The 20,557-nt window shown below is 33.9% G+C and overlaps 2 protein-coding genes across 2 annotated transcripts; one reads left to right on the top strand and one right to left on the bottom strand.

Annotated features, from left to right (window-relative positions):
* Positions 1 to 2,121: 2,121 nt before the first annotated feature.
* LOC129285832 (serine hydroxymethyltransferase 6-like) lies at positions 2,122 to 6,906 on the bottom strand. The gene is made up of 4 exons (XM_054921756.1): positions 5,587 to 6,906; positions 4,837 to 5,233; positions 2,876 to 2,977; positions 2,122 to 2,787 (listed from the first exon to the last, which is right to left on the bottom strand). Exons 1-4 carry the CDS (start codon positions 6,619 to 6,621, stop codon positions 2,567 to 2,569), a joined length of 1,755 nt encoding a protein of 584 aa, XP_054777731.1. The 5' UTR covers positions 6,622 to 6,906; the 3' UTR covers positions 2,122 to 2,566.
* Positions 6,907 to 11,731: 4,825 nt separating this feature from the next.
* Positions 11,732 to 19,268, top strand: LOC129286000 (uncharacterized). The gene is made up of 11 exons (XM_054922029.1): positions 11,732 to 12,236; positions 13,103 to 13,227; positions 13,648 to 14,068; positions 14,183 to 14,298; positions 14,672 to 15,458; positions 15,767 to 16,240; positions 16,344 to 16,532; positions 16,628 to 16,855; positions 17,811 to 18,153; positions 18,253 to 18,436; positions 18,559 to 19,268. Exons 1-11 carry the CDS (start codon positions 12,033 to 12,035, stop codon positions 19,040 to 19,042), a joined length of 3,555 nt encoding a protein of 1,184 aa, XP_054778004.1. The 5' UTR covers positions 11,732 to 12,032; the 3' UTR covers positions 19,043 to 19,268.
* The last annotated feature ends 1,289 nt before the right edge of the window (positions 19,269 to 20,557 follow it).

The following is a 20,557-nucleotide window of genomic DNA, read 5'->3' as shown; positions in this document are numbered from 1 at the left end:
TAGACTCTTAAATAACTTAATTTTAGAAAAATTTTATCAAGAATCTAAATGTTATTAATATTATTATTAGTTTTTTTTTTTCAACTCTTGCTATGTCAGCATGATATTAGGGTAAAGTTACTTTCTTCTCCCTAATAATGGAAAGGCTATAAAAACCCATGCAAAAGATGAAAACACTCTACTTGTCCAGATTCAATAACGTCCTACAAATTCAAAGGAGTATCAGTAAAACACAATATTAACATTGAGATGATGAGCACACTTGACGAGCTAACAAGCACATTCATGGGCATGAGTTAAGAGTTTCTTTTCACAGCATGAAGATATTAGATACGGCCCCTACTCATGCTACATGCATTGAGTGCAAAGAATCATAATCGATTACTCTAAATTTTACTTGGTACAGCTTGCATCTTGGCATCATGGAGGCCAGAGTAGACCTGGTCCAGCTTTGAGAGCTACGAGATCTCTCAGTTAAGCATATAGCTCGAGTTTTCTCATATTGTTCAATTAGAGCATAAAAATAGAGGAAAAGAATGAAATAAACAGAAGTGACAATTGTTACTCCCTCCATTAAAAAAAAAAATGTGAGGCATTTTTTAAAAAATTAAATATTCAAAAATATAAGGTATTTTTAATCTCTTGAAATGTAATCATCATACTTTTTAAAAAAATACCCTATTAATAGTGACTTTATATTTATTATAGAGTGTTTAATAAAAGTAAATATGAAAAGATAGAATTAATTTAAAAGTAAGTAACTACTTTATTGAAATGTGAGATTCAATTAAAAATGTATTACATTTTTGAATGAACAGAGTATATTTTTTCTTTTTTTTTTTTGGAAAAAATAGTACAAAATAGATAGATACTTCACTGTATAATACTCCCCTCGTTCAAAAATGCAAAACTTTTTTTGAAAAGTTAAATGTTAAAAAATGTAAGACATTTTTAATTTTTCAAAGTGTAATTATTATTTTTTTAAAAGTATCCCTATTAATAATAACTTTATATTTATTGTAAGGTGTTTAATAAAAATAAATATAAAAAAATAAAATTAGTTAAAAAGTAAATAATTATTTTATTAAAAATAAAATTTAATTAAATACATTTCATATTTTTAAACAGAGAGAATATTACTTTTTTCCCCTCCATTTCCATTGAGGAATCAGGTTACAAATCTTGTTGCTGCGATAATTTCTTGTGATGACAAAGTGGCAACGATCCTACTGTCACCATATCGCCATCACAGCCTACGCTGCAACGAGTCAAGGGAGCTATTCATTAGATAATCTAATAGCATCCATCATTTCTGGACAAATAAACCTACAAAGCCTCCTGGAAGGCTACAATTAACACCTGTAAACAGGTACAGCTCCAGGATTCTAATTTCTTCGAGCATTAGCAGTCTAGACAAAATCAGCTGCAAATTATTTGACCATCTCGTGTCTAAAAGTTATTTAGAAAGAACTTTATTTAAATAAATAACATTACCCGCTCGAATAGTGATTTTCATTTTCGAACCTACCATAAGCCCATTATGATTAAGCCACTTGATGTTATTTCTGCCACTTCCAAATTTATCCCATTGTATAACCTTTCCAGCATGCATCAATCACAATTTAATTGATGCCAAAACTAAACTGAATAAATTACCTACAATCCTGTGACCTTTGACACATTCCCACCATACAACAAGATTTGGATGGTAAACAGAAAGATAAGCTCTTCACTTCCCATGATGTTTTCCTATTTAACCTTTAACAAATTTAATGTTCTTTCCTCAACAAGGCAATTAAAAATTTGAAGGAAACTATGCATATAATCACCTCAATCTAGACTAGCACATATTTGCCGAAAGAATGGCCATTATTAACTTCATTTAATATAGTATTAAAGTAGCATATAAGAATTTCTTTCAAATTATTTCAACAAACTTTCCAGGTCACTCGAACTAAGCACATGAACTAAGAAGCACTTAATATATTAGGCTTCACTTGAGCGATGACAGCAAACCTTGCTTTTTGATATTAATAAAATAATAATAATAATAATAAAATAACACCAATAACAACAACGATTCAGTCTAGAACAAGCTGTACACAAAAAATTGTGCATGTATTTAAAAACTTATATGAACAAGGCATGGTATATATGGTTAAATTATGCTTTCAGCATCATACAGGCAAAGGCATCTAACCTTACCATAAGAATTTAATTCTGCTAAGCAGGCTCACCAAAAAAGAATTCTTGCACCATGTGGATTGATCAAATACCCGTAATCACGCGGATTGATCAAATACCTATTAACCCAGTCCCAAACTCTATAGTGGCTACAATGCTGCAATTAGCATGCAAGCAATGTCTCAGTGTAGCAAAATATATTGTGAACAAAAACAACCTCAACAACAGTACAACACTATGCTTTCAGTACTGTTGACATGAGGGTGCAAAGCTCCAAAGGCCATATGCAGATCAGCAGGCTTGCTTTTGCAACAATCAAGCACAGGAAAAAGCCAATGAAGCAGAAACTATCAACAAAGGCCTATTACTATAGTAATCTTGTTCAATTGTCGAAACCTGGCATTGCAAATTGAGTTGCAAATGATTCAACCCGGGAACGGAGCTCTATGATATCCTTATTACCCTCAAGATGCTTCAACACAGCCTGCATCTTCCCATGCTCTCTCTGCAGTATGTTTGCAATTTGTGCAGCTCTAAAAAGAAATTCAGCCATTGTCTCGAAATCAGCCTCCAGACACCCTCTTGATGTCATGGCAGGGGTACCTGAGAAACACCACATTGGAAGCAGTCATCAGAATGTAGAATTCATCAAATATGCAAGCACAATTAGACATCTTAGATTATCACATACCAATCCGTACACCTCCAGGAGTAATGGTACCATTGTCATCAAAAACAAAAATTTTGTTCAAAGTAATATGACATGCCTCACAGATCTTCTCATAGTATTTTCCTGTGAACAGAAGTAAAAGAAACTTAGCGCTTGTCAGGATTTACAAACACAGAACAATCATAATTCCTGTAGCTGTCCAACTAAAGCAGAAACATATCAAATGACACAAGCAACAAAGTGGTTAAACAATAAACTAGCTTATGAAAGTCCAATAACACATTGACATATGAAGCCAAACGCAACTAATGTTCAGGGATCCTAAGTCTTTGTCACGGTTGGAATCAGGCATCAGTTAACATGATAGATGTAGCATCAAATAACAGTGTTATCAGTTAACATGATAGATGTAGCATCAAATAATCTTGAAGCATGACCGCGTGAGTCTTCCACAGCTGAGGGGAAAAAATATGACATGCCTGTTAAAGAGAGATAGCAAGACAGATGCAGCTGACAGACTCTTTCATGTGTTTCTGCAGGCATTACAAGTCTTACAAAGCTTTTCACCCTCTTTTCAGATTTCAGACAAAACAGACAAGGTTCTATCGTTTTTCTAGTCAACTTTATGCCAGATTCTGCATTGTAATTACTACCAACACTGATTTGATAACTTATGTGAACTTTCAAGGCCCCCATTCAGTTTGATGTCACAAAACGAATTAGTTCCTCAATCCTCATATAGCCAATGTGACTATCCGTTCTCTATTACAAACTCAAACTCCACCCTAATGTATATTCCAGTTTAATTTTCACTCCAAATCTCAAATTCCATTTCACATCAGGAAATATGCCCTTCAGCCCCTCCACCTATATTTTTTTTTAACATCGTGATTAAATTCATGAGTTAATTTGCATTGAATTATTATATTTTTTTGATTATCAATGGCTACACCAATTGCTTAAGAATTTGTTCATTCTTTTTTTAAAATGGTCATTTCAGTTCAGTTAGGCACTCAATCCACCTCACTGCCTCTGCCTTTTAGGGATTCAGCACCACAAGTCAACTCATGTTTTTGATTCTTGACATCCCTGAATATTATATAACTTTCCAGAAAATGAATGTATTGTACATGTAGGAAGAATTACTAAAGCTCCAAAAACAATACTCCTGGCACGATACATTTTTAGATAAAATGAAGACAGATTAGGGTCATGGTCACCAGAATTCAATTAAATGTAAGCCATTTTGTAACATACAATGCCAACCAGGGATCTATTCAAAATGGTTGATCCCATTAATATATGCAACAAAAGGCCAGATAACCATGGTTCAAGGAAGGGTCCTAATGTACCTAGGTTTCATCCCTTACTCGCTCCTTTCCCCATTTCCAACTCTTAAGTCCTTGTACTTCCTTTATAACCCCAAAAAAATTAGCAGAAGGCAGAAAACGTGATACATCACAGTTACTTCAAAGTTCAAATACAGATCAACATTCGGCTTGTGGATAGCAATCGCAGAAGGTATGGATACAATAGGCAGAGCAAAATTAAGCACCTACTGCAGGCTCCTTCTACCTTCAAGCTGAAGGAAAGACCATTTGAAGATATGCAGTTTTTAGAAAACTGTCTATATGCGAATATACTAATTTTCATAAAGAAGTGCAACATCAAAGAATATGTATCAACAAGTGAACTAAATAAAACCTTCATGCAAACCCACAACCAGCATAAAATTCAAAAACTAAACATCAAATACATAGCTTTAAAACAGCTTCAGCATAAAATCATATGCCAAAAATGCATTACATTAAGATTTGTGCTATGGTAGAATCCGACCCTAACAGTGAACTAAAACATAACTGAAGCCAAGTGCAGACAAATTACCCAAGAGAGGAGTCTAAAGAACTTGTTCATATCATTACACAAAGAAATAAGCCTTTTGAAAAGGCCATCTAAAGATGCATGTACCAATTATACAATACCTGTCAAGCCCAGAGGCCTCAAATCCCAAAGTAATAGATGGTTGTCAGTACCCCCAGTCACAAGACGACAATTTCTCCTGAATAAAGCAGATGCTAGAGCTTGGGCATTCTTCTTCACCTGTTGCATGTATGCCTTATACTCAGGTGCAGCCACTTGTTTTAAAGCTATAGCTAGAGCTGCAATATGGTTATTGTGTGGTCCCCCTTGTAATGATGGAAAGACAGAAAAATTTATCTTGTCCTCAAAGTCATATTGATCACTGTCATGTCCCTGGCTCCCTCTCCTCCTTGGTTTGGTACCTTTTCTATAAAAAATTATGCCTCCCCTAGGACCACGAAGGCTTTTGTGAGTCGTTGAAGTAACAACATCACAACAATCAAAAGGATTCGCACATTCCTGGAAAGACAACAAAACCAATGAAACAGAAAATTAGTCCAAAGATGACTCAAGTGCATCAATTACTATCTAATGATGCAAGAGATGATAATTGACTCAAACCAGCCCCATCCGCAATTATCAGTTGGCGAAATCTAATTCAAATAGACGCTGATATTAAGTTTAAAAGCTAAGAGACACTTAAACAAAATAACAATATAAAGGAGCAGGAACAGCGTAAAATGAAGACAAGTATTGCAAATGTCATTTACTCGCAAGTTTAAACATAACAAGAAATTTCACATGGTAGGCAACCATATGCAATGCACTGCAAAATTTCTATAACTATCTACGCAGGAGAAGTTATTTCGCACCTTGGCTGCAATTAGCCCACTTATCTGAGCCATATCACACATTAAAATAGCTCCACATTTGTCAGCAATATGCCTAAACCTAGCATAATCCCATTCTCGAGGATAAGAGCTGCCACCACAAATTAGAATCTTCGGACGAAAATCAAGTGCCCTTTCCTCAAGCTTATCAAAATCAATATATCCCGTTTGTGGGTTCACCTTGTACGGCAAGCTCTCAAAGAATATCGACGCCCCCGAAACTTTCTTCCCACTTGGAGTGTAGTACCCATGACTAGTATTTCCTCCAGATGGTGTATCCAGCCCCATGATACGATCACCAGGCAACAGCAGTCCCGTGTATACAGCAAAATTAGCCGAGGTACATGAATAAGGTTGGACATTGACACCCCAACTTTCGGGGTCGAGTTGAAATGCGGCCAAGGCACGTTCACAACAGAGCGTTTCAATTTCGTCAATATATTGATTCCCTCCATAATACCGCGCCCCCGGCATTCCCTCGGAGTATTTGTTCGTCAAGTGGCTTCCAAGAGCTTCCATCACAGCCTGACACACAAAATTTTCAGAAGCTATCAACTCAATCCCTTTATACTGTCTTTGCTTCTCCTTCTCCATTATCGCATAGATATCAGGATCCGCCACTTGTAGGGGTTGGTTACCCCATGATCGGACAGCAGCTCTCCGCGTCTCAAGATCTGGTTCGACCGAAATCCTCTTGGAATTTGAAGAAGACGATGATGATTCGCTATCTCTTCGCCTCTTCAAGCACATTGAGTGACCAAGAATTCGAAATTCCTCTACTTCTCTATCATCGTCTTCATCAGATTCTACCCCCAAATTCCCATTCTCTGCTCTCTGATTCTCCGAGTGCGGCTCCAACAATTGAAGCGGAACCGGAGGAACCGGGTGCATAGGATCACGGAAGCTCGAGTCGAGCTGGAGCGAAATTGAGTCGTCAGCCATCCGGACTCGGTGAGACGTCGAAGCATGAGAAGAAACCCCAAGAGACAAGTTGGATTGAGAGTGGGGTAAGTCCATCAAGAATGGCAAAATAAAACAAATCACTGAGACTCGATCGGTAAAATCTGCAAGTCGATGCCACAGATGTTTGTACGGTAAACACTAGGTGCAACAGTGACCAAATCAAAAATGGTGACAAGAGAGTCTAAAGAAAGTGCAGTGACAGTGCTTGAAAATGGTCTCTAATTCTAAGCAGCACGAAGAATGCGTCATGGAATGTCGCAGGAAAAGGAAAAGGGGAAACAAGCCCTAGCCCTAATCCAATCAGTTGTCGAATTCAATGAATGACCTTATGACCACTCTTGAAGCGGACAAGTGGGTAATGCCGTAATGGGGAGGGGGGGATGGACCTGGACAATTTTTTATTATCTTCACGCAGGGAAGATCAGCAAAACAAAATATTCTTCAATAAATTCCTGATATTTTATGCGCTGGTTCAAGAATGTAATACTACATTTTTTTAAAAAAATAAAATATTAAAATATAATATATTTTTAATATTTTAATATGTAATTGTTTTATTTTTTTAATTATCTATAATAAATAAATTATTTTATATTTATTTTAAATAAAATATTGAATTAAATAAGAATTAATATAAAAATAATATTAATTTAAATATAGATAAAATTTAATTAAAACTACCTTACATTTTTAAATGAAAAAATATATTAATAATTTTTTTAAATGTTTTCATTGGCCCAAGGTCATTTGGTTTTTAATTTGACTAGAATTTATTTATCAAAAATCTTTTGAAAATTAAATATAAATAACATAAGATTTTGGGGAATTTGGGAATAATGGCCATGAGGCTCAAACAATTAGGCAAAGTCCTAAAAATTCATTAAAACATTTCATCTGTTCCTGGTCCGTTGATGTCAATATCTCCAAAAACAAAAAAGACAAAAACACTCCTTAAATGACTCGATGATATTGAGTTGGATTTTTTACAAAAAAAAAAATGCATCATTTTATTATCGAAATTTACATGTTTGGTTAGCTTTCAAAATATAATTACCAAGTTTTTCGAGAAAAATAATTAACTTTAGAGTTTGATGTACTGAACTTTGAATTTTCAGAAAATTAACCAAAACAAAGTCAGGTGCGTCAGGCTTTCATATTAATTATTTTTTCTTAAAAACATGTTATCTTAATCTGAAAATTAACCAAGCATGTAAATTTTTCAGGAAAAAATGGTACATTCTGCTTGAAAAAACAGAATCAGGTACATCAAGCTCTTGGGTTAATTATTTTTTTTTCCTCAAAACTTGTTATCCTATTCTGAAAATTAACCAAACATGTAAATTTTTTAAAATAACATAGTATAGAAAATTTGGTTTCGTGAAAAAACATAATCATTGATCTTGATATTTTTATTGAATTTTGTTTTTAATTTTTATAATTTTTTTTACTATTGTCAGTCTCTATGTCATTGAAACTATAAAGATTTGAGTAACAAATGTCACCCAAACTTGATAAAATTATAGAGATTAAAAATATTAAAAAATTACAAAGATTAAAAGTAAAACTCGATTAAATTATAAAGATCCATGATTATGTTTTTCTTAAAAAAAAAATCCAACCCAGCATCATCAAATTACTTAAAGGACATTTGTGCCTTTCTGCTTTTAGAGATATTGACACCATTGGACCAAAAATGAGTAGAATGTTGCTTTGAAACTTTTGCCCAATTATTTAGGCCTCCCGGTCCTTCTCCCCTACCTGTCCTAAAATGTTCAACTCCCTTGTTAATCCTCCAACCCTACATTTCAGATGCAAAAGTTACTATTGAATGTGTCGGAAATGTCCTTTTAGGGTTCCTCAAATCCCTTTCAATATGGCATACTAGTATTCAATAACCAAATAATATTAACAAAAATAAATCTACCCAAATGTACTCTTGAGACTCCAAAAACCCTGTCCAAACACATAGTAAGAATTTGTTGGAGAGGACATTTGTTTCTTAATAGAAATAGAATATCATCATTCATAACTCATAAATAAAATTGAAGTAGTACACATTATCAAAGAGTTGAAGTGGCTGTTCAATGTTGGCAACAAGGGAGGAGATAAATAGAGAGAAACAATTTAATATGTTGTGGGGGTAATTGAACATTTCAAGACATCTTCTTCAACTCTTTTAAGTAATCCATGAGAAGTCCTAAATACAGAGACACACTCAATTCTATTTTTTTTTTTAAAGCAAGAAATGAGTATTCTCTTCTCTCTGATCCCACAAGAAACTTAATTTGCTATCATGTTCAACAAATTTGTGTTAATTTTATTCCCAGCTACTATATGATATTCCAATGTTCCCTAGGAGGAACGCACCCATCCCTTTTCCTCTTGAATTGATGCACGAAAATCCATGCAAGAAGACAATAAAATTAATTCGCGCCAGAAATCAACAAGCGTTTATATTTTAAGGTGGAAAGCTAAGTCTAAAATAGTAATAATATTATAAGAGTCGTGATACATCTAATGGACTAGCCACTGCATTTATTAACATATTTAAAACATGGTTGGAGGTATCAGTCTAGGTTTTACAAAGCAAAATCTCTAATGCAGTGTAGAGGAGATGATTCAAAGAGAACTCGTTCTTGATAAATGTGAAAGCCCCCATCATTCATTTGCGTGCTATTCTCCAAATTTCCATCATGAGGATGGGGGCAACATAAAGTAAGAAAAGTCGGGGGCATTTTGGAGTACAGGAAGCCAAAAAAGTATTTAAGGCATAAAAAAGTTTTTAATTAAATTAAAATAAAAATAAAAATAAATTTTAAAAGTGTGTTTGGTATGAAGATATAATTTTAATATAATTTTAATTAATATATATACTTAAAAAAAAGGTCCCAATTGCCCTTTTTTCTCAAATTTAAAAAGACCTCTCTTATTAGTAGACAAAAAAGAGGAGGATAGTGGGGCCACAAAATGAATGTAAGACAATTTAATCAATTTTATGGTCATTATGATGGAATTTAATTCTAACATTTTTAGTAGAATCAGAATTCATAAGCATTGCAACTCTTACATACCAAATATTCTTAGATTAGGATTCTCTCTTTGATTCCATGTCCACCTTACCAATTTTATTATATCAAACATTGCCTAAAGAATTGAAAAAATGACAATTTAAGAACTAAAAAATTAATATCAAATGAGGACCTTAGCACTGTTTTATTTCATATTTAATGCTAATCCTCTTTGCTATTGCCTGATGCATGATAGTACCATAGACTTGTATTCAAGTATTAAATCAAACTACTTTTAACATTAGTTACTTATTTACATAATTACACTTACTAAAATGACATAAAGTAAACTTCAAATAAACATCACACGATCGTATAAAACTAATAGGCTAAATAATAAACTTGTCCCTAAATTATATATCCAAGAATGCTTGAAACTCTAAACTTTTTTTTAGTATAATATTTTCCTTTAACATTTCAAAATGATAGTGTAATATTTTCCTTTAACATTTTAAAATGATACAATATTGCTTATACTGTTAATAAATATTAACTTTAACCATTATTTGACCAAAAAACCTATAAAAATGGTATCAAAATTCACAAAAAAAGATCCAGAAATCTTTCCATCCTTTTGTTGTAATTTTGAAGTTATTGTTTGTAATTTTGGAGTCTTTTCTTTATTTTTTTAGTTAACTAATAATTAAAGTTAACATTTATTAATAATGCAAGCAACATTATATCGTATTCAAAAGTTAAAAAAAATATTGTATTAAAAATAAGTTTAAGATTTTATAAGAATTTGAACCTACAGTTTAAAAGTAAAATTAACGTTTTACCTCAAATTAATTTAACAAAATAACAAATTCACTTCTGTAATTTCTTTGTCCTAATCTATAAAGCATTTTTTTCTCATAAAATTAGCATACTAATGAATTTCATTATATACAATTTACAATCTTAAATTTTAAATGCTTGAAACTTTAAACTTTTTTTTGGTGTAATATTTTCCTTTAACACTTCAAAATGATATAATATTGCTTATACCATTAATAAATATTAACTTTAACCATTATTTGACCAAAAAATTATAGAAAATAGTATCAAAATTCACAAAAAAAGGATCAAGAAATCTTTCCATCCTTTTCTATAATTTTGGAGTCTTTTCTTTATTTTTTTTAGTTAACTAATAATCAAAGTTAACATTTATTAATAGTACAAGCAACATTATATCATATTCAAAGGTTAAAGAAAATATTGTATTAAAATAAGTTTAAGATTTTATAAAAATTTGAGCCTACAGTTTGAGAGTAAAATTAACCTTTTACCTCAAATTAATTTAACAAAATAACAAATTCACTTCTGTAATTTCTTGTCCCAATTTATAAAGAATTTTTTTTTTATAAAATTAGCATACTAATGAATTTCATTATATGCAATTTACAATTTTAAATTTTATGTGAACTTTCAAAATTATCTTTCATTAATAAGAGAGCGGGAAGATAATTAATTTAATGAGTGAAATAATGAGAGATAATATTAGAATAATTATTATTAGTTAAATCTTATTTTTTTTAAATATCTTATATTTTAAAACATTAAATTACTTTAAGAAAATGTCTTATAAAATGAGATGGGGGAATAGTTTGGAGGTAATGCTGCTTCCATATAATTGAAATCCTAACCTTATTTTTTTTTTTCCATAAAAACCTCTAACTCCTAACCTTATTTGAAGTAACCATTTTTTTATAAACAATAATTTAAATGAGTTAAGTCTCATAAACTTATTAGGATCCAAACATGTTTTTAGGCTTAAAGAATACTTATAGAATTATTTATAAATTGTTTATCAATAAAGATTTTACATTAATAATAAAATTTAATTTTATGATTTTATAAATTATAGACTGAATTCTTATCAATTGTATTAATTTTAATTAATAAAGTATCTATTCCAATTAACAGTATGAATGCTAATAACTTTTGAAAGTCTTCTTTCTACTTCTAACGCATACTTCTTAGTTCGTAACAAATAACAAGGCCCTTGATGGTCACTCTCCCTTTTAGATACTAAGCAGCGGACCGTTGAGGCCGATGCATACGTGGCCGACGCCTTCCCGAAATCTCGTCTTGGTTAAGTGTCATTTTAGAATTTCGTTTGATTCGAATCTTCTTGCCCATTGTCCCCATTTTCTTTCACCTCATCACATGCTCCCTTGCCTTCTCTGAACTTAACGTAGAAGCTCCCAGAAGTGAATCGAATCTTCGCAAACTTTCCCATCTGAATCGCACCAAATCCCTCATACGCACACATTTTTCCGGGCAATTTTACTTCACCGTGTTGGCATTTTTTTTTCCCTTGATTTATATATACTTCTCTTCATCTTATTCGCAAAATTTCTTTATATAACCGTTGATTCATAAGTACACGCGCATACGACGTCCTAACTTTAACGTATGGCTGCCGGAGTGGAGCTGCCGATGCGGAGAGCCGGTGGTGGTGGAATTGCAATGGAGTTTCCGGCTGGAGATGAGGAGGTGGTGCAGTCACCGCCGAGGCTGCCGAAGAGGCTCCGTCGAAGGCTTCTTGATGTGGATAAGTCCCCTAGTACAATTGAGGAAATCGAAGCCAAGCTACGTGATGCCGATCTGCGCAGACAGGTGTCTCATCTTTTCCAATATGAATAATTTGTTTGGTTGATGAGAGAGTTTAGGAAACTTAAAAGTCTAAAACTGAAATTTTAACTTTGAATTCTTTTAATTTATGTTTTGTTATTTGTTTTTCTGGTCAATTATTTTTACACTTATATATGTATTAAATTCTTCTGGAAGAATGTTGGATCTTTTTTATATCTTCTCCTTTTGGAAAATTTATTGACATCAAATACTCGCATTCTTAACAATTTTTCTTTTCGTTTCATCGGCTGTCAAAAATGTTGCTGGCAACTCGTTTGTTTGCTATCAGTGAGAATTATAAGGAAAGTTCTTATGTGTTCTCTCATGATTTTATTTTTCCATCTTCATTGCTTTATCACTAAGTTATTTCAATGTTAGGTGGGATGCAATAGGGTGCTTATTCTGTTGGTAATTTGGTCTGAACTTCTTGGTGATACTCTTTACACGTGCTTCTCTCTTGCAATTTATCATTGCCTTTGTTTCTGTTTAATTTCATGGGCAAGCTTTTAACTTTTTGTTCTCCTATTGGCATTCAAATAACTTTAGTACTGGTGTGGTATGTCTTGGTTTCTGCCCTCAACAATAGTTCTTTTCTAACTCCCCTTTTTTAATCAACATTGCCTCTCTGTTATACTTTATTCTTCACGCTATTTTTGCTTTCACTCTGCAGTCATTTTTATAAATCTTCAGCCTTTACTTTGAAAATTTTGATATTTCATTGAATTTTGAATTTATATGCATGTTTGGGTGTTTAGAAGATTCATGATTCTATATTGTTTTCCTTTCTCTTTCTCTTTGTTTTTTAAATTGCCTTTGGGGTGACTGTTTAATTCTTCTTCTTCTTTTTCCAGAAATATTATGAGAAGCTCTCAAACAAGGCACGCTCCAAGCCAAGAAGCTTCATGAGCTCTTCCTTTCAAGAGGAAGACCGTGGGTTACGCCTAGAAGCAAAGTTGCAAGCTGCTGAGCAGAAGAGGTGGGTTCTGAATGTTGGACAATTTCTTTCTTTCCTTTTTTCCTTCTTAAATTATGAGTGGTTTATTATTTATATACACATGGGCAGCTAAAGTCTTTGCTGACGAGCTAAGGCAGTAGTCTTATTGTCCAGTCCTATTCTCTTGGGCAAATTGAGATTACCATGTTTTAAGTCTTTGTTGAGCTTTAGAAGTGGTAAAAAGAACCGTTTTATAAATGATATCTTAATTTGGTTACTTTAAGGTTTTTTTTCTTTTGAGCCATCAGAGCAGTATAGTACCGTTATGTTGCTTTTGAATATATTTATAAAAAGTTCTCTTCCATTCATAATTCATAAATAGTCAACATCAATCCCTTTCTTTATCATCTGACTTATGCTATATTTGCATGATTTGCTCATAATTTAATGCCTAATTGGCAGGCTGAGCATTTTGGCAAAGGCTCAAATGCGCTTAGCAAGGTTCGATGAATTAAGGCAAGCTGCCAAAATTTGTTGCGAGGATGAGCGTGTCAAGTGTAGGGCAAAGGTAGAATCATGTGTTCAGCAGGCTGAGGCAAATAGGATGCTTTTGCTTAAGGCTTGCAAACAAAGAAGGGCCAGCCATAGAGAAAGGTATGCTCAATCATTGTGGCAAAGAATAGTTCGGGAGGAGCATGTGCGTGCTGCAATTCACCAAAAGAGAGCTACTGCTGAAATTAAACGCCTTGGGTTGCTGGAAGCTGAGAAGAAGAGGGCACATGCTCGATTATTGCAGGTGAGACATATAGTTAAGTCTGTATCACAGCAGCGTGAGATGGAGAGAAGGAAAAAGAACGATCAATTGGAAGATCGAATACAAAAGGTATGCAGTTTTCTTGAGGTGATTTGTGCAATTCTCCATCCTAAAATTTTCCTATCTCGCTCAGGTGCCTTTGCAACATGACAAATGTCTTATGGAATTTCATGTTCTGATTAGGCAAGGAGACAGAGAGCAGAATACCTCAGGCAGAGGGGCAGGTTGCATGGTAATGCGCAAGAAAATTGGGATAGAATGCCCACGGAAGCTGAACTTCTCTCTGAAAAAGTGGCAAGGTTATTTGAATTTAAGAAATTAGTTTATAGTTGTTGCTTTGTTTCTTCTAGCAACTGTCGCTTTACTAATTTGTCTTTGAGTCACTGAGGCTAAATTATAGCATTATATGCTAAATTTACTATTTGAAGACATTTTCTGCTATCTTCCACTGCTTTACTTGTTCTATGTTGAGTAATTCTGAAGGAGGGCCTAAATTAAGCTACAAATTTGCGTATGCTAGCTTTGATCTCTTGCAGGAAAAAGATGTATTTAGTTATGTTGAATTTTTTCTTGGTTGTATCCTATTCACAGGATGCTATGGTGCTATACTTGTTTTATTTTTTGGATTTGTAAATATTATTGTGAACAATTTGCTAAGCTCATTTCTTTTAGGTGCTGGAGGAGGTTTGTAAGGTTGCAGAGAACAACTCTTACTTTGGCAAAGGCTTTTAGTTCATTGGGGATTGATGAGAAATCTGCCAAGTCAATGCCTTTTGAGCAGATTGCCCTTCTTATTGAATCTCCTTCTACTCTTCAAGTTGTGAAATCTTTACTTGGCCGGATTGAGAGCCGCCTAAAAGTGTCTAGAGCTGTAAATCCCGCTAATTGTTTGTCTAGTTTGGAAAACATTGATCACCTTCTTAAACTGGTTGCAACCCCCAAGAAAAGTGTTACTTCCAGGAGTTCTTTGAAAAGCAGGGAAGCTAAGATAGTAGGTTCAGTCAGGCAGTCAAATAGGGGCCTCGACAGGTTGCCGAGGTATTTGGTGAGAGTTGTTCTTTGTGCTTATATGATATTGGGTCACCCGGATGCCATTTTCAGTGTAATGGGAGAACGTGAAAGTGCTCTTGCTAAATCTGCTGAAGCATTTGTCCAAATGTTTGAGTTGTTGATAAAAATTATATTGGAGGGGCCAATGCAGTGTTCTGATGTTCATCCTGACTCAATAGCCTCAAAACGTTGTACCTTTAGGTCTCAGCTCGCTGATTTTGATAAAGCATGGTGCTCGTACTTAAGTTGTTTTGTGATTTGGAAGGTCAAGGATGCTCAATTACTGGAGGAGGATTTGGTTAAAGCAGTTTGCCAGCTTGAGGCTTCTATGATTCAAACTTGCAAGTTAACTCCAGAAGGAGATAGTCATCCGCTGAGTCATGATGATATGAAATCTAGTCAGCATCAGGTGAATTCTTCTGGGCCAAGAGCTATGCAGTCTCTTAGACTTTTTTTGTTATAGTATCACCAGACCTGAATGATTAAAGGACTTATATATTGAAGAATGTTCTAAAGAATTTGACTTGTTAAGTGAGCAAATTTCCTGCCCATCCCCCCAAGGGGCCTTACACCAGTCAATTGGGATTTTTTGCTTTTAACTGCTTTCTTATTATTGCATCCCAATTCTGGTCAATCACTTTTATATCTTTATTGAGTAGAAGCATTTTGTAGGTAGTTATTTCGAGTTCATATAATAGCTTTTCAATTTTTATGCAGTTTGCTGAAAGTCAAAGACTTTTGAAAGAAATGGTACAGCACCTGAGTGGAAATGCTGGGATTGAGCATATGGAAGGGGCACTATCTGAAACGAGGTCTAGATACCTTAGAGTGAACGAGAATGGAAGCCCGTTGGGGTTACCAATGACTCTGTCCTTTGCTCTGAGTCAAAGCAAAACTAACTTCTCTCCTGTTCTTTCCATGGTTTCTAGCTCAAGTGAGAGTGGCATCCCAGTTGAGAGTAACCAAATTAGAAGCCATGTAGTTCGCTCCCTATTCAAGAATGCCACTACTTCCTCTCCTGGGGGTTCCATCATCTCTGAACTTAGTATCGGTTCTGATGGTCAATTGGGTTCTTCCATTAAAAAGTTGTTTGCAGAGAATGAAGTTCTTGTAAATGAATTTCTCCACCATCATCGCTGTAGTTTCTCTGTTGGTTGGGGTGATGCTGATTTCAACCCAAGCAGCATTGAGGTTAGTTCACTTTTGTACAATAGTTATTGTCAAGTTGATGGCTGGTATGGGACGATTTAATGATTCTGGCCTTTGATTGACTTGCTCACTTTTATAAATTTAGGGGAAAATAAAAGAGACAATGGAGAAGGCTTTTTGGGATTGCATCATGGAATCTGTTAAGCAGGACCAGCCCAACTATGATCAAGTTGTTCAACTCATGAGGGAGGTTAGGGATGAAATTTGTGAGATGGCCCCACAAAGCTGGAAAGAGGACATTTTTGCAGCAATTGATGTGGAAATTTTTTCTCAGGTGAGAATACATCCCATTTTCAGCCTGCTATGATTGTTTGATTCGATTCATAATAACTTCCTTCCCTGATGTATTTTTATTCTGCCTATCTGAAGGTGCTGAAATCGGGCAACTTGGATGTTGATTACCTTGGAAAGATTCTAGAATTTTCTCTGATCACTTTGCAGAAGCTCTCAGCTCCAGTCAATGAGGAAAAAATGAAGGGCGCACGACAGAGATTATTTTCAGAGTTGACTGAAATATGTCAATCCAGAGATGAGTCAAACTATCCATGTGTTATGGCCATGATCACGGGTTTACGATTTGTCCTGGAACAGATTCAGGTGTGTTTGTGTACCTGTATTTCTCTTAGAAGACTCTTACTGAATTTTGAATCAAGTTTTTCCTTTAGCCTGATACTAATGTTAATGCAAATGAAGGCATGGTTTTTAACCCTCTTGCTTTTTTTGAATCTGGATTATATACAAAAGTTTTAAGAAATACTTTCATCTGTAGATTCTGTTTGATCTCTTGTTCCTGAATTTGGATAAGCAAAGAGGGTTGTTTCTGATCTAACAAATTCTCTTGACTTATTAATAGAATTGTTTTCAAGTGTGGATTTTTAAGTGCACATTGAATTACTTGAGATTTGTCATATTACCTAACTTCATGGACAAGCTTAAACTTTGCTTTAGTAATGCTTGTAGACTTACTCTTAAGGAAAGTGCACAGGCATAAACACACCCTAGCTTATGTTTGTGGCTTTGTGTCTAATTGGCTTACAATAGAATTGGATCCTCTCCATAATTTCTTTCTAAATTTTTTCTCCACGCATGATGAGGAACATCTGTTCATCGGTAGACTTAGGAAGAGGATGATAACTCATTGAAAGAGCATTCAAGCTTTCTTAAGCATGATTTCATACCTAATATATGCTTTGTTGCAAGTTCTCTGTAACAAATTTCCTGGCACTCATGAAGTGACCTAGAAAACTTACTTGAATGAACATAAAACTAGGTCTCATGAACAGAAAATGAGTCACAGCACCACTACCAAATTTTCATTGATCTTCTTCATCCTATTCTTGAGAGAATTGTCAATTTGGGCTTCTTCCCTTGATTTTGGATGTTGGGGATAATCTCTTTTCAGTTTAAGATTGAACTGGTGCTCCTGATTGCATCTGGAGAGAAGTATTGAGAGAGCATGCGAAGGATTCAATTCCGTTTACAGCTTTAGGAAGTTTTGACTTGATTGCTTACTTGGTTTTTCATTATGTGACACAATGAACTGTTATTGCAGACTCTTAAGAAGGAGATTAGCAAAGCACGTGTAAGACTAATGGAGCCTTTAATAAAGGGGCCTGCAGGCCTGGATTACCTGAGGAATGCCTTTGCTAACCGTTATGGATCTCCATGTGACGCCAATGCATCTCTGCCTTCAACATTGAGATGGATTTCATCTGTCTTGACTTGTAAAGATCAGGAGTGGGAAGAACACATAAGTTTAACATCCGCTTTGGAAGGCTCCGATAGTCCAGCGCAAGGGTGTCTTCCTTCCACCACTCTTCAAACTGGGGGAAGTATTCTGGTCAGGACATCTGGCGTTCAAACACCTATATCTACTTATGGTCGTACTACTACAGGTATAAATTAATAAAACTGAGTCTATATTGTTCCGATTAAGAAACGACATTTGCTGTTACAAAGTATTGAGGCAGATGCACTCTTGTCTGTTTAATCAGTCAGTCAGCAGCCAGAATGCAAAGGAGAAACAGTTGATCTAGTTGTGAGGGTTGGTTTGCTAAAGTTGGTTAGTCGAGTGTCTGGTCTGAGTCATGAAGATTTGCCAGAAACACTATTTCTTAATTTCCGAAGGCTGACATCTGTCCAAGCTCAGATTCAAAAGATTATTGTGATTTCAACAAGGTAGAAGATGCAGGATATGTTTGTCATAAGATCGTCACTGTTTTATGTGGGAGAAGAGAGTACTGGTTTGAATTCTATGTATTGTGTACTGATCTGTAAACTATTTTATTTGGAAATTGCAGCATTCTTATATGCCGCCAGATCCTCCTGAGCGAAAAAGTTGTAGCCAATCCTGTGGATATGGAAAACATAATATCAAAGCGTGCCAAACAACTCTTGGATCTATTGGACCGTGTTGAAGACGCCGATATTAAAGACATTGTAGAAGTGATTTGTGAATTGGATAAAGTTGGTGATGAAGTCAGCGATGCCGGGCAACTTCAAGCAAGGAAGGAAGTTGCTGCCAGGATGTTGGCCAAGAGCTTACAAGCTGGGGATGCTGTGTTTGAAAGAGTTATGAATGCGGTCTATTCAGCTTTACGAGGAGTTGTGCTCGGCGGAAGTGGGGTCCGGGGCAGAAAATTGGCGGAAATGGCTCTCCGGAAAGTTGGAGCTGCTGTCCTGTCTGAGAGGGTGGTGGAAGCTGCTGAAGTTTTGATTTTGGCAGCCACCATATCTGTTATGGTTCATGGGCAATGGTATAAATATCTGACTGATCGCATGTAATGTCATGTGGATGTCGAGGTACATTGACAATGAATGACTCGGATATGTTATAAAGCAATTTATATGTAAAGTTGTCACTTGGCAGCTCTGAGATCTTAGGTTTGGCAATGATAGGAATATAATTTGTTGGTCATACCATATAGAGTATTTTTAGTATGTGACGCACGCAATTTATAACAGAAAGCTATTGGTGATGCATCATATTGCTCTGATTGCCATAGTTGTATTTCCTTGTGTTTGATTAGTTCCACATCATCTGTGTGTTTTTTTTTTTGTTACATAATTGAGTTCATTAGAAAATTAGTTTAAGTGAAGCTATTTAAACTCAACTGAATTAAGAACTTCTCTAACTGCCATTTGCAGAAGCTCTACTTTTTTTGAAATCTGCAAAATAAAAATATATATAGTTTGAATTTAAGAAATATGTCAAATTTTATATTATTTATTTTTTAAACAAGTGAAGTTTTACCTAACAAATATTACTTATGAAAAATCGAACTCTTTTTAGTAATTATATATTTAGAAGTACTTTTATTTATGTCATCCTAATTTTTACTTTTGTAAACTGGCTTATTAAAAAATAAAGCATACAAATAAATGTCACTCCATCTAAAACATTTTTTGAGAAGATTTAATATTTTAAAATACAAGACACTTTGACAAAAATAAAATTCTATTAATATTGTTTTTTCAAAATTACCATTTCTATTGTATTCCCTCTCTTTTTAATATACTTTCATAAATGAAATATTAAATGATGGACAATTTTCGTTAATATTTTTGTTTTGAAAAAAATAAAGTTATAGAGTATGTTTAATGTGATTTATTGATATATGTAATTTTATCTAAAAATACCTTATAAATTAAGAGTGAGTATTCCATTGTCATAATTAACTTTTATTAAACTTTACCTTTTATTATTTTTTTATTAGAGACAATCCAGTTTGAGTTATAGTTAAACATTAAATATGAACAACATCTCTCTCAATGAATATTTATTAGGAAGAACTATCTCCTTTCACTTGATTAAAGCTTGTTGATATTAAAAATTCATTTTGCCAACGGGCTTTTGATAAATGGAGTTTTAGCAAACACTAAACTAAACATGTTAAAATGAAGTTTCCCAACAAGAGTGTTTACAAATTTAATTCAATTTGGTTTTGAAAAAAAATTAAATCAATTCAAATCAATTGATTCACTATAGTTAAATATCTATTCAATTTTTTTTTTTCTAATCAGTTTGGTTTGGTTTTTTAATAGTTTGGTTTAGGTTTAGATTAAGTTTGAACTTTTTTAATAAAATATTCTTCTTAATTACTAATATATATTTATATTTACTGATAATTTTTAACTATTAAATATTATTTACAATAAAAAATCTCTTGAGCACAAAAGAATATTTTTTAACAATTAATTAATATATTTAACTATTAAAAATCAATGTATTATCTTTAAAACACTTGATTACAACATTTAAAAAAAGTATCATATTATAAATAACATTTAACTAATTAT

This window comes from Prosopis cineraria, unplaced genomic scaffold (genome assembly GCF_029017545.1).
Source record: "Prosopis cineraria cultivar Desert tree isolate PC_DT_omini unplaced genomic scaffold, ASM2901754v1 PC11, whole genome shotgun sequence".
NCBI lineage: Eukaryota > Viridiplantae > Streptophyta > Magnoliopsida > Fabales > Fabaceae > Prosopis > Prosopis cineraria.
The sequence above is the reverse complement of the archived record's forward strand: the minus strand, read 5'-3'. Positions and strand labels throughout refer to the sequence as shown.